This window comes from Pseudopodoces humilis, chromosome 5 (assembly GCF_049639895.1).
Source record: "Pseudopodoces humilis isolate 2021_Gansu_Grassland_sample_001 chromosome 5, ASM4963989v1, whole genome shotgun sequence".
In the NCBI taxonomy this organism is placed as follows: domain Eukaryota; kingdom Metazoa; phylum Chordata; class Aves; order Passeriformes; family Paridae; genus Pseudopodoces; species Pseudopodoces humilis.
In genome coordinates this window covers 26,885,072-26,900,050 of record NC_142204.1, presented here as the reverse complement: position 1 = coordinate 26,900,050, position 14,979 = coordinate 26,885,072, and the positions used below count along the sequence as shown (strand labels likewise).

Below are 14,979 nucleotides of genomic sequence, written 5' to 3'. Positions count from 1 at the left end.
TTGAGATTCTGTCTGCATATGTATTGAAGCTGTTATGAAGCAGCTGGTCTTGGTTTATTAAGTTCAGAACCAGATGGATAGGGGAAGCTGTGGATAAGGAACAAGGCATGCTGATGCTGAGAGAATGGCCAAATATAAAAATTCTTTGAGCTAGGGTGCTCATGCATTAACAAAGTCTTCTCAGAAAGAACAGTGCAGATTCCAGCATCAGGGTTTGCTGAGAGCTAAGGTTCAGCTAAACTGATAGAGCTCACTGAGAGGCAAGTTTATAAAGCACCTGCTTGTTTTGTTTGTGGCACTGGAGCTTTTAACCCATATTTTAGTGGATACTAAATGTATAAAACCTCTGGGAAAATACCCAGTGGTGTTAAATTTTGAAGCAATTCAAAAAGTAGAGTCTAATATTCTGATCTAATTGCCAAATGCTTCAAGGTAGTACTTGATATCTCCCTGTGTCTTGATGTCTGGCTGATTTGGTTGGCCACAACTGTAAACCTCAGCTTCACTAAGTTGCCAGTTATTTTGTTTGTATTATTTTATTTCTCCTTCTAGTGTTTTTCTTAAACTCATTATTTCCTTAACTGTTTAATAAAATTCTTTTTCAGTATCTTCTTGTCTTTAATGACTTCCCTTGTCTGTAACTTTCTTGCCTGGTCCTTTTCTTCTTGTAGCTGCAGCTACTTTTGTCTTCTTGTTCTCCTACCATTTAATCATGATCCTGTCCCTAGTTTATGCCTCTCTTGTCTTCCTGTCTCATGTTACAGCTTCCTTTTCAGACCCCAAGTAATCTTACTTGGTCTCACTATCTTTATTCACTGCCACAGTATTTTATAAGCACTTCCAGTCATATTTTCTTGCTGCTCTTTTGGGCTTTGGCTACACTAGAGCTGTTACTGTTCACCTGTGTTGGGATGCCTCTGCAAGCCTGAAGGCTCTCCCACAGCAACATGTTTGTTTAAAAATTCTGCAAATTTGCCGCAGTATTTGAGCTCTGTGTTCTAAAAGGAAGATCCACAAATCACTCTCCACATGGGATACCTGCTGTAGATGACACATGCTGTATAGTAATTTCCCATAGTACAAGAAAATTCTGCTCTTCTGATACAACATGAGATTTGAGATTTCCTTGTCGCTTCGTTTTCCTGGATTTGCTACACTACTTTTTACCTGTTTGTTATTGGAAGTTTGTGAAATGTATTTGAAGAATCACAGAAGCAAGTGTGGTATTCCTGTCTTTGGGTATCTGAATTCTTTGAAATATGCTGAACTCTTAAATGTGGAATATTCTGCCCTATGATTGGATGTGCAAATATTTTGCCTAATTGGATACAGTTTGCGCAGAAAAACTGTTTCATGAGGAAACCTTGAATAAGTACTACCATTGGAATGAAACATTTGCCATTCCTGGAGAGAAAGGAGACGACATCATAATTTGTAATGGACCAGGATTATGTTGATACATTCTACATCCATGGACTGCAAGATACTCTTGAGTGGATTTGGAGCTATATGGCTGGATTGTAAGAGGTTGGCATGAAGAAGGCTGGCTGAGGAGGACATTTCTTCCGTGGCATAGACAAAGACATTTGTGTTCCAGAGACCATGCCAGAATCTTGGAAATAAATCATCTTGAGCTATAGAGTTGCAGCATTAAATAAGTGAAGAAGCCATCTTTTGAAGGGTGGTGGACGGAAGGAACCAGGTATGTATATTTGTGTTCAGTGTGTCTCAGTAGTTCCTGTCTGTGCATAAGGCTTCTGGGAAAAGATCTGAGCATTTTTCTATTCATAACTACTATGGTCTGCATTGATTGTGGCCACTTAAAGTGCTGAAGCACAGACAGAACATGGCAAAACAACAAAATTTTAGCAGGAATGTTCATAGTAGGTACAATGGTTTCAGAATCACAAGGTTGGAAGAGACCTTCAAGATCATTGAATTCAACCCAGCCCTAACAACTCAACTAAACCATGGCACCAAGTGCCACATCCGGCCTTTTTAAACACAGGGATGTTGTGTCCGGGGTCCAGGGATGGTGACTCCACCACCTCCCCAGGTAGACTATTCCAGTACTTTATCACCCTCTCTGTAAAAAACTTCTTCCACGAAAAAGAAAACACCTGTTTCAACATACAAAATATAAAGAGTATAAAAATATAAAGAGTATACCAGTGGAGGATACTTACTGTGAAATGGACTGCGGATAAACATATCTTAAAACAAGGACAAGTATGTTGTTTACAATTAGATAATAGAAATCTGCTATTTGTGCCAATATTATTGAATGCAGTGTGACTTAACCAGTAAATTGAGTACTAATCCATGGAGAGGAGCAGTGAACAAGTTCCCTCTCCAGAGGTTTTGGTTGAAGTGTTCGGGGGAGATTTTGGAGAAGTCTGTAATAAAATAGGTTGGCTAAATGCTACAGTGCCACCTATGCCATTAGATCTTAACTGTGCATTGCATATCTTCCTAAGCTTCTTTAATTCACTTATAACTGAAAAGATGTTAGCTTGTGGTTTCTTCTACCTTGGAGAGAGTACTTCTACATGTTTGAACTGTTGTATAGCTTGACATCTGCACATGCAGAATATGTTCATGTGTTTACAGTCAGTTGATTTAGTCTGCCTTGAGTTTCCTCCTATGAAGAATAGTACTACACAAACATTTGCTTTAGTAAGGTGTTAGTGTGAATTAAAGGTTGGAAACTGGTACTTCTTAGTATTAACATGTTAAAAACTTTGTTCAAATCTTCTGAAATAGACTAAGAAAATCTATTTCTAGAGAAACAGAAATTGTTTCTATTTAATTCATTAACTGCAAAAATATCTAATCTTGAAAAAATGGAACTGTCTTGCTTTGGGTTCCTGATGCCATTCAGAACCAGGTATAGCCAATCGGAAGATACTAAGCAAAGCTTCCTTCTTAACTGTGAGTGAAATAGCTGCCAACTAGTCAAATTAGAATGAATGTAAGCTGTCTTCAGAAGAGATCTCTGTAGCCAAAAGCTGGATTACAGGTCAGCAGACTTGCTGGCTGTGATTGTAACACCAGTGATTTTTATCTTTGCAATGATATTTCTATTTTCCTTTCTGTGAAATTCACCAGTCTAGGTCCTGTTTGCCATGTGAATAATACATACCATCTCAACTGCTTAATTAGAACATGCCACTCTCAGCCCTTAGTGTCAGTTCCTGCACTTTTTAAGTCCAGCAACAAAAAAGCCTAACTTGTTCATGTTCATAATGACTTTGCTCTTCCACCAAATAATATAACTTGATACACAGTTGTTCCTGTAGTGTGGCTTTGGCTTTTTCTCCAGTTCCTTGACTTCAGTGACCTTTATTTCTCCTTGTGTTAGAGGTGGAGGGGAATAGTATACTGCGACGTGTATGATCAAGAAATTAACATGCTTTAAGCATGTTTTTATCCATGTTTCTCCTATTACTTCTATGTAAAAGGAAGACTTAGACTTAATGCAGTCTCCAAATATCAGTGTTTCCTCCTATGCTTTTAATCCCACAACTGAGTAGTTTGGTGCAATAATTGATATTTTGAAACAGATAGGAAATCACCTTTCTTAAAATATAATGGTGTATGCTGTGCATAAACCTTATTGACTTCCTTTGTATTTCTTGTTTCAGGACCTATGGTGGTAGCAAGACAGCAAGTGGGAAATGTTGGTGCATCCATTGTGTGGAAGGAATGTGACCCATCTGGGAATGACAAAAGCAAAGTGCTTGATAAATCAGCTCAGCTTTCAACTATTGGGAAATGGGGGGAAAAAGTCTGAAAGAAAACACACCTTAAATAACAAGACAAAATTAGGAAGACTGAGAATTCATCAAGGGCCATCTCTGATTAGAGAAACAAAGACTTCAAAAGAGACATTCAAACTTTTGCTGAAGTTCTTGTAGGGACTACCTTGTGCTTAGTGTAAAGAGAATTTGGTCATATTCCATGATGGCACACTAGTTTGGGGAACCTCAGTGTTTTTTTCTGAAAAGTTTTGGTGTAACTTAAGTGAAGGGTATCAGCTAAACTTAGTGAATCAATGATGTTAACATCTCCTAATGTCTTGCATCTGAAAATACATCGATGCTGATAACACTTGTGGTAGCTACTTTGTTTGGATCTCAAATCCTTTGTCATCTGAGGCACTAGAGACAATATGTTAAGCAGGTGTATTGTTTAAAAAACAATAAGCTGTGGGCATGTCAATAGCATTTCCACCTTGTTGCAAGACCTGAGAGCTGCTGATGTGTATAGTCCTTTCTCTTCTGATTTGTGGAGTTAGACAGTGTAAACAATGTACCAGACAGTACTGAGGTACACCAGCTGCCAGTCCACCTTGCTTGGCTTTCAGAGACTTTTTCCAGCAGTCTTCAGTGCACACACCTGTTTGTAGTTGAACCATCATCCAAGTTCATGAACTTCAGCACTGTGGGAAGCAATGACTCTGAAGACGAAATAATTTATTTTCCTATCTGTAGACTTAATTTTGTCCTTTATTTGAAAGAAAAGTATTTCTAATACTATTTTTTTAGAATTAGTTTCTGAAATGTTGATGCTGTGCTGATTTGCCTTCCATCCTCTTTAAATGTGCAATATCTCCTAATTTGTTATTATGCCACACAAGATAAATAGATAGGAAAATCATCTACCTGCCTAGTTGTGTTTGGGTTATTCTTGGGATTCAAGAGATGTGTGCAGTGTCATTTACAGGTCCTGCAAATCAGGATATCAAACTAGTTCTATTCCTTGGGAGCATCATAAGCATGTCATATGAGTGATATATATATACAAAACATGTATTTAATAGAGATCTACAGTATCTAGTGAGAACTCTGGAAGATTTGATTGCTCAAACAAGTGTGGCTGTTCACGGTGGCAAATCAATTACTGCTGCTACTTAATGATTGAAATGCCTTTTCGGCTAGCCTCAAGCTTTCTGCTGAGATGGAGAAATTTCTCTTCCGCTGATTCTGAAGCTGCTGCCTAGTTGTGTTCCTACTAGAAGTTTTTATGCTTTCCTGTAGAAGTACAAACTACTGTTTGGACATATAAATGTTCTGTTCAGGGTTATACTTGAGATACCCAGGATGTTTCCTGATTCATGTACAGGACGTCCAGCAGCAAATAGCTGTACAGAGAGGAAATATCCCGTCTGACTTGCTACTTAATTGAGAATATGCTCTGAATGTGGCTCTGCTTGGCAAGGAAGAAGCTGATGAATTTTGGCAGTTTGCTGTAGTTTCCTTGGACCTTCAGGAGCCTTACTGAACCTACTGAAAGCCATTAATGCATTTCTTGCACAGTACCAGAGAGCAGCACTCTTGCAAGTTTTTCCTTGTGTTGTATGGGATGTGGAGTGGGAATTAATGTTTGAAAGAATGGATTGTAGATATGATAGGACATCATTTGATGTAGGGCAAGCCATATATTTGGAACTGTATCTGTTTTACTGGTGCACTTTTCTTCCCATTCCTACCTAACTCACTGAATTAACTCACTCTTTTCCCTTACTAGTCTTTCTTTCCTATAAAAACCAAACATTTTTATTGTTTAGTTTACATGATTGACTAATACAGATTTTGAGAAGCTCATTAAGTGTAAAATTATTCTGCCTCTCAGAAGCCCTCGTATGTAGATCTGTTAAAATATGAGATAATAATTGGCTATAGCAAATCTCCAGTGACCTTAGTAGCTGGTCATTGGTGTTCTTTGAGTACATTCTAAAATCTGTATGTCATATTCAGTGTTAACTCTGAGAAATACATCTTTTTGAGAAATGTTATGGTTTTGACTGTTCAAGGGTAACTTGAGTCCTTGTTATGTTTTCATGTTAAGGACATCTTTGGCTACTGCTAAAGTATCTTACACATTTAAATTCCCTTGTGATACTAAAACATGTTCTGGAGGACTTGATGTTTGATTGTGAGATGCCATCTGCTCAAGTAAACTGTAGCATATTTTCAGAAGATACCTCACTTGCAGCGTAACGATGCTGAACTTTAAACTGAAAAATGGATCTTGATTTGTTTGGGGATGTACTCAGGAGATTATCAAGTCTGAGCACGTGGTGGCTCTTTGAGTATCATTATGCAGCTATGAGGAAGATATGCTTTTAACCTAAGCATTTTCATCTGCTGTAGTTTTTTCTCAGGTTATTTAGTATGACAACTAGTTTTGTACTCTTGTCATTAACACAGGACAGTCAGGAAAAAGTTAAATACTTTTTTGTTGGACTTTGACACTGAAACCTTTGGTTACGGTAGTACAAGCAAGGACCTTAGCTCAGCATACTGGTGAGCTTGAGCTTAGCTTCTGTCTTTGTCTTAATTCACATTTTCTGTGTTCTTCTCATTTTTTACTTCTTAATGTTTAGAAATTCTTCTTTTTGTTTGAGATATGTTTTGCTGGCTTGTTTTTGTGCTTAGCATTGCTTTCTGTGTGCAGTGTGAAATCTGACTTTTCAGTCTGAAAAAACTGGGACAGGTAAGGAATGTGGGGCTGCTTTGCGGAGTAATCTAGGGCAGAGAACAGTGCACTGTAGTCTGCAAGACCCAGCTTAAACAGTGCCTTTATAGCATGAATAGAGCAGTCCTTCTAGGTAACTCCGCAGATACTTGTACTTCTGTTATATACTTTTGAGATTAAATATACAGTCTTATATCTGTGTTTGAGAAGTTACCTGTAGGAGGGAGAGACCAAATTTCAAGCTGATACATAAGCATGGCAAGAATACTGTCAAGTCAGCATGCATTAATTGTGTTGAAATCTGTCTAGAAATTAACCATGTAAAGTTTGAGTAGTATCATGGTGTTACTGTCTTGAACGTAGTGGACCACTGAAACTACATTTGTATTTTGATTTCTTATCTCAGTCTTGAGTACATTTAAGTACCTGGATCTGTATCAGACAATACATACAAAGTACATGCTTTCATCCTACTTACATGAAGCTCTTGTTAGTGAAATTTATAACACAGTGTGTTGGCTGTCGTGTTGCAGCTGCTTGTAATGTTACCAAATTGACTAAGCAGCTTGGTTAGAATGTGGTTGTTGCCCAAATCAATATTATGTCTATAAATAGAAGAATTCCATGAAAATAAGCAAGATGTTTACCTTTCCCAGAGGACTAAATATGCCTCTATAATGTGGGTTGCCATAATAATCAGATTAGTATAAAAAATAAATTTTTGCATTAATACATGGCGATTAATGGTTTTTCAAAGGTGTTGTTTCTTATATGGGTTGGTTTTTAATGCTGTTTGTTATGTTTAGCCATATCCAGAAGATCCAGCAGTGTACAAACCACTCTCCCAGGAAGAGCTGCAGAGGATAAAAAATGAAAAGAAACAGAAACAAAATGAGAGGAAACAGAAGATATCAGAGAATCGCAAACATTTGGCCAGTGTACGGGTTGTACAGAAGAACCTTGTCTTCGTGGTAGGGCTATCTCAACGCCTAGCAGATCCAGAGGTGAGTAGTCCACACTTGCAGATCTTGCTTTTAACTTGCTGCCATGAAACATTGAAATACCCTTGTGTCTCCCTGAAGGGTACAAAATGAAGCAGTGTTGAAAAGGTTTGCTGCCATGAGGCCCCCTCCTCTTAAGGGACCTTAGCTTCCTTCTCCATAATTAACCTCAATAAGTGTTTGTCTCTGTTTTAGGGAGTACAGATGTTCCATGTTTTTTTTGGGGTGGGGGGAAGTCGTTCTTTGTTTAATAACAGGAGTTTGGTTTTAAGCTAAAAATAAGCATAAGGACTTCTCAGGTACTCATTTTCCTAGGCTGGATCTGCTGGCACTACACAGCTATGTCATGAATCACCAATTCTAAAATGGGAGCTTGGTTGGATTACAAAGGATTGATATATAGTATCAACAAACCTGTAGGGACAGAATAAAAAAGCCAACACTTGGAAGTATATACTAAGATAAGGATTGTCCTTAAGTTGTGGGGAAAAAGTTAGTAAGAGGAAGACCCTGGAAAAAGTTCACTTACAACTCTACATCATCAAAAATAAGGTTTTCATTTGAGAAAACTGATTATGTTTAAAATGCTTTATTTACTTCCATCATCAGTTGTAGCTGCAGGTAGCCAATGGAGTAAGTGCTAATGCACGGAAGTATCTTTAATTAGAATATGGAGGAAACATACTACAGGATAAGGTAGATGTCTTCAAAATTACAGTGCCAGATTAAATTCACTTTATCAGACGACATTATCTAAAGAAGTCTCAAACAGAAATGGCTGTTTCTGAGGTCTCAGAGTATGGTCAGTATTTTGGTAGACTGGTAAAGAACAAATGTAAAAAGCTGCTTTTAGCGAAGGAGAAAAAACAGAAGGATAAGAAGGGAAGAGAAAAAAATCAAGTTAAAACTGAACTGGTGTATAACACTTCAGTATGTACTAAAATATAGCAGCAAGTATTTGCAAGCAGCTGTCAGCACTGGCTTGGGGCTATTTATCATTGAAAAATGCAATATGAATTTATTATTGAAATTTTGTTTATTTGACCAGATGGAGGATTTGTAATTAAAAGAAATAGTAGTAAATATGGTTTATTTATTTATTTTAAAACCTCATATAATTTTACACTGAATACTTGAAGTAACTAGGAATGGGTTTATTTGGTGGGTGGGGATGTGATGTACTAGGTGTATTGGTAGCAGTATTCTTGATGACATACCAGAAAATAATGTATACTTACTGAATGTTGCATATAGCACAAGGTGACTTGATTAAGAAACCTAGCCTGGGAGAGATGAGTTAAAAAAGTATACAATGCATTCAAGCTTTCTACTTAAGCAGAAAAAAACTTCTTCATAAATTGAGATTATTTGGAATGAGAGTTTGGCTGCTATGTGCTGTTTCTGGAAATAGGTCTGTAGATCATAATGTAGTACAGGTAGATCCTCTTCTGTTGACATGCTCTTAGAGTTGTGAAGGTTATGCTGTCATATTGTACCAGGAGTATAATCTGCAGTATGCTTGGGTAAAAGGGAAGTTTCTTTAGGATTGTCACTCTCTTCTGGAATGAAGCCTGGAGGGTGAGTGTAGTATGTTTCAAGAGGGCATGTAGACCAAGTGAAGAGCAGTCAGAAGAGATCAGTGAATCACTGGTTCTCTATACAATACACCCTGTAGTTCTTTGGGATGTTCCGGGTGTGATGCTGTTAGTTCTTGAAGGCATTGAGGTTCACTTGGGTAGAGAGAAAGGGTACTTCACTTTTTGGATCAGTACAGTTTAACTGCACTGTCCAATGCTACTATGAAGACAGAGCAGGGGAAACAGATCTTCCTTTATAACCTCTCAGGTTATTATCTAGAACCGGAAGTGCCCTTATTTTGTCTAGCTTTAGTAGTCAGTATTTTTGCACCTTCTTCCATCACAGAAATTGGAAGAAAAAAAAAGTCTTTTGTTATAAATGTGTCAAATATATTGCCAATTTAATTGGTACACAGGTAATAGTAATTCAGCAGAGTTGTTTAATATGCTGGTGATCTTGCTTTGCACAGGGTCCCTAAGCGATGTGTTAGTACTAACTGATTCCAGCAAGGGCAAGATGAATATTTTTCCTCCTTTCCAGATGTGATAGTCATTCATTTCAACATGATGTCGATTCCAAAATGGTTTTTTTTGTCCTTGGAAATTTTCCTTTATTGTTTTCCTTTACTTAGTCTGTTCTTTGGAAAACTTGAGATTATCTTGATCTGATTGGTTTATTCCCTTTTTCTTTGGAGTGTGGGGCATGGCAGTCAGGATTCAGCATTTTGTACCTAGTAATTAATATAGCTGAATTCAAGTTTAAAATGTATGGTTATTTGGGAACGAGAATGAATGTGATTTTTATTTTTTAAATCAAATTATAAAACAGATATATACAGGAACATTTTCTGCTGAATGGGATATTTTTTGCCAGGGTGGGATTTGGGTAATCAGAATACTGAAAGAATTTTTTAAAATACAACATGAAATGTGGGTTATTTGTCATTAAAGTTCTGCAGTGACAACATACTTCGTATTCCAAGTAACAATGTTTTTATATGGGAAAACAAATCCAAATCTTTGTGCTCTTCTTTTAGAAGAGACCTGGTTTTTATTAGTTAAAGGCTTTAGCTGCATAATTTTACAGAAGAGTAAGTACACCTCTGTATGAATTATAAGTACACCACTTGAACTTTCTTTTCTTGTAGGTTTTGAAACGACCAGAATATTTTGGGAAGTTTGGTAAAATACATAAAGTTGTCATTAATAACAGCACATCATATGCAGGCTCACAGGTAAGTCAGAGGTCTTTGTAATTTTTTTATTTCAATTCCTTTAGAGAATACATGTGTGCAGAGTGACTCTAGGGCTCCCTATTTCTCATTAAGCAACAGGTAAGAGTGTAAAAAGGAAAAAAGGCCTTGCAAGAATCAAATTACTGTTAAGTTACTGAGGCATTTTCCAACCAGACTCTCAAAGCTGGATGCAAAATGCAATGTAGAAAGATTGAAAATCGGGAGACAGGATGAGAAACTTTAAAGAAGCAGCAATATGGCATTTAGTCACTAATCGGTATTTTGGGGATAAGATGCCTTTGAAGTATTTTTAGAACATTCATGCAACATACTGATGCATTTCCTCTTCGTTCTTTATGCATCACTCACATGAGTTTTTATGGCTTCTGCCTTTTTTGGCAGTTGCTTGTTAAAAATGTCAAGCCCTTGAATATACCAGTTTATGAAGTGAGCAGCTAAAAAGGTGACTTAATGATCAAATCTGTCTGGGAAAGAAAAATAAGTAAATAGTGTATGTTTTCTTCCTAGGGTCCAAGTGCCAGCGCATATGTAACCTACATCCGGTCAGAAGATGCCCTCAGAGCCATACAGTGTGTCAATAATGTGGTGGTAGACGGCAGAACACTTAAGGTGGGGGTAATAGTTTTATGTTCTTGCAGATAGGTTCTAGAACACTAATATCAGGAGTTAGTATACAGTTTTGTTTGTATGGGTATGCTTGTATTGCTGAACAAGAATGTCCAGTTCATTGGCTTTTGACTTCTTTTCCTGCTATTAATCTCAAAATGGAAGTTCAGTGAACATCCAGCAGGCAGTGTTTTGGTGGGTTAGCAGATGACTTCTTAAGACAAAGTTTGAGTCAAAGATATCTACCTCCTCCCTGTGCTCACAGTGGCTTTTTTGTTGTATAGCATAATAGTACAGTGTGAAAACCCACTGTTTGCTTTTACAGAACATTTCTGTAGTCCATATGCCACACCTCTCAAAAGCTCTCTGGGAAATCAGAAAATTTTCCTTTTGGTGCCTGCTCAGGCTGGTTTGACCAAATTGGTGGCTATAGAAGATCTAGTTAGTATTAATTTCCTGACCTTGCCACTTATCCTCCTTATGATTATGCAGATATTTACTGAGGCTCTTAGGCATTTATTTGGATTGGGTGAAAATAAGAATGCATCCTAATTATCTAATCCCCAAGAATATATAGATCTCTCACAAATGGACTTTTTATTCCATCTGCATCAAAAATGCATTATGATGGAATTTCAAATCTTGAGGTAATTTTTTTAAATATAACTTTTTTTTTGTCTTATATGGTTAAAGGCACTCTTAACCTCCAGTACTTTATTTTTTTTTCCTTCAGGCATCATTAGGTACAACAAAATATTGCAGTTATTTTCTAAAAAATATGCAGTGTCCAAAACCAGACTGCATGTATCTACATGAACTAGGTGATGAAGCAGCCAGTTTCACAAAAGAAGAAATGCAGGTAAGTGTAGTGAATGGGAAACACATGAAATGTGGCATGTATGTCTTAATGTCTATGATTTAGTCTAATATGTGTAATTTGTTTGCTGAATGTTATGGCAGCGATGAAATTTGGAAGGTGATTAACCAGTAGGATATTGCAAAGAACATTTAGTTCAATTTTTTTCATTGTATGCTGTTTTTAAAGTATGAGATGGAGATAAGATGGAGGTGAAAAAGATGGATCCAAAAAGATGGAGATAAACTCTTAGCCGAGAATTCAAACAACCTGAGCTAACTACTTTCCCTTTTTTCATACTAGTAAAAAAAACTAAGGTAGTGTCATTTTAGATTTCTGTGAACAAAGTCAGTGCAGATCTGGGTTTTACTGTAAAATTGGTGTGTGTGGACAGTTATCAAGGATTGACTCTTGTGCTTGTGACTGACCATGCTGTCTGAACCCCGATAGCTCTTCCAGCCTGTGAAGCGTTTAGAAACCATTTGCAAATAAAACGTTGAGGGTAACTATAGTTATGTGAGAAACATGTACATGAGAAAAATAGCACATGAGAAACGATGCTGGGATTTATTTTTTTTTACTATCTCAACATCAAAATGCTTATTGTCTAGGGTAGGGAACCAAGTAAATGGATAGCTTTACTGTCTCAAATGGGATGCATTTCTGAGGTCTTTTGGTCTGCCTCCCTCCTTCTACAGGAGGTATGGTAAAGCTTTTAAACTCAAGTATGCCAGCCTTGCATCCATGCTGCAATTTTTGCATGTGGTCTGTCCATGAAGCAGAGGGTCCCCACTCTCAGTGCCAGTACAAATGTTGTTCTAGTAGAATTTTTGTGTTAGGTTGATGTAAGTCAGAGAATAAAGAACACCCATATCTATTACTTTCTATTACTAAATGCTTTCTACAAATTATTTCTGAGGATTTCAGTAGTTAACTGCAATAGAAGGAGAAATTCAAGGACAAGTTGCAAACCAGGCCACTTTCCCTGTTTGTTTCCCTGTATTTCTCCCACCATCTAGATCCGTTACATATACGTGTTTGACGATATGTTCCTGTCTAGTCTTTTTAATTTTTTATAAGCCTGTCAGCCATGAATTCATTTAATCCATTTTGAACCTGTCGATACTGCCAACCCCTTAGTCTTCTGTGGCAGAAAGCCCCAGAAATTCACTAGCTCTTTTGTCAAGTGCTTTCTTTTGCATGTGTTAAAATGCTAACCAGTTAGTTTTGTTAAGTGTGCCTTAATCTTAGCTTTGTAGTGCTTGCTTAAAGCAAAACCCCTTACTTTATTCATTGCCTTTGTAAGGTGGCAAAGCTTGATCTAGTCTCTCCTGGCTTTCTCTCCAAATCATAGTTTCTGGCCTTTTAAACTTCTTTTTAAAGCAGTTGCTCCATTTCTGCGGCAATATGTTGCCCTTCTCTATATTTTCTAGCTGCGTCCTCCTTGAGATGCAGAGCTCAGATGCGTGATACGAGGGAAGCCAAGTTTCATTTATCGGTTCTCAATGTGTTGTATGTTGTGCAATATGTGCTTTTTTTCATTTTGTTCTAGTTTATTTGAAGTGGCCTTCTTAGTGATGGCCAGCACATTATTTGTGGCTAGTCCATAATCAACTAACAGTTTCAGAGGTCTGCTGGCAGTAACCTCAGCGTCTTTTTTCTGAGCCATAACAGCCAGTTCACAGATAAGGAGTGGGTTACTATCGTCTAGACTGCTTTTTTCTTCTTATGTCGTCTGACATGTCCATGTTGAAGCTTATTTTCCACCATTTGCTTGTTCACCTATTTCTCTGGGATTATTTTGGAGCTCCTTATTAACAACGTGGCAGTTTATTACCCAAAAACCATATTATTGTCAGCAAAGAACTTGGTCCTCAGTCTTTCCTTGTGCATGCTGATGGTGTTGCATAGAACTGGTGCTAGTCATCAGTTCTCATTGCTTGCTTCTGCACCCTTAAAGTTATACTTTGAACTATCTTCAAACTCTCTTCCATGGCAGATTAATAAATAGCTTCTTTTAAAATTTTGTGGAGTCTATTTATGCTTATTGACTCTATAAAGAATTGATGTTAGTGAAGCAGAGTTTCCCTTTACAAAAGATACTCGAGATTCAACCCCGGTGCTTTGTGTTTATCCATGAATTTCTATTGTTAAAAATTGTTACCATTATTATTATTGCTACCCTGTAATCTTTGGAAGGATGGAGGTTTACTTAGCAGCTGTAGTTCACAGAATCTTTTCTGCAGCCCTTTTCAGAGAAGTCAGTGGCAAACTGTCAGTCCTCTGGCTTGACTGCTAGTTAAAATTGATAGGCTACATACCTTGGTTGGGATTTAATTTTCGTGTATGAGTTTTTTCACAAGTCTTGAGTAGATTTTACATCATCTTGGTGACTTACATGAATCTTCCTTCCCTGTTCCTTGTTATATTGCTTAAACTTTTTTTGGATTTCTCATTGCTTTCTTAAATGTAATTGAAAATTATGCAAATAGGTACATTGTTCTTTGTGTGCCAGCTTTCCTGCAATAGGGTTAGTGTCAGTGAATTTCCAGGTCCATTTAATGAGATTGAATGTTCATGGTTGCAGACTTTGACTCTGTATTTTAAAAAATATTGTCAGTGGATGAATTTGCATTCTAGGTTAAATGATTAATAGATCTAAATGTTGTGGCAAACTAAAAAGAATTAATAGAACTCAAGGAAGTCTCAGAAAGTGAAACTGGGAATTCAAGGTGGGTTGAGATGCCAAGTTTGGCCTCTGGTTTGTCTGTTACAAATAAAACACAATTATTGCAAGCTCCCTTATAGGATTTTAATCTTGTTGCTTTCTTGCATTTGTGTGGCAAGTAAATGAACTTAAGACTGACCTCGATGTACCTGGCCATGATATTCAGTCTTTGGTTTCAGAAGCAAGTTGAAAGATCCAGAGAGGTTTCTTCTTACTTAGCTGCTTAATGTTTGAAAATCATTACTTGTGCAAATCTGTGCATCAACCTAGTTGCTACAGTCGTAGTTGGATGGTGAAAGAAGCATTTCCAGGGTGCAGAATATCTCAAGGTTTGCATTTAGGTGAGCCATACTGTAGAACCACACTTTTTTCCTACTACAGGTAGCAACTTGGGTGTAGACACTGACAGAGTGAGTAAGATGATGCATACACCAGATGTTTCAGTCCTTCATGAGAGGTGGTATAAGTTGACTGC

General features: G+C 37.3%; 1 protein-coding gene across 5 annotated transcripts in view; it reads left to right on the top strand.

The window, feature by feature from the left end:
- CNOT4 (CCR4-NOT transcription complex subunit 4) overlaps positions 1-14,979 on the top strand; it is a 76,789-nt gene that overhangs the window by 33,093 nt on the left and 28,717 nt on the right. For all 5 annotated transcript variants that reach the window (XM_014249066.2, XM_088055581.1, XM_005519465.3 and 2 more), the window contains exons 3-6: positions 7,287-7,484; positions 10,207-10,293; positions 10,822-10,923; positions 11,654-11,779. In XM_014249066.2, coding sequence (XP_014104541.1) covers positions 7,287-7,484; positions 10,207-10,293; positions 10,822-10,923; positions 11,654-11,779 — 513 coding nt within the window. The remainder of the gene's footprint in view (positions 1-7,286; positions 7,485-10,206; positions 10,294-10,821; positions 10,924-11,653; positions 11,780-14,979) is intronic.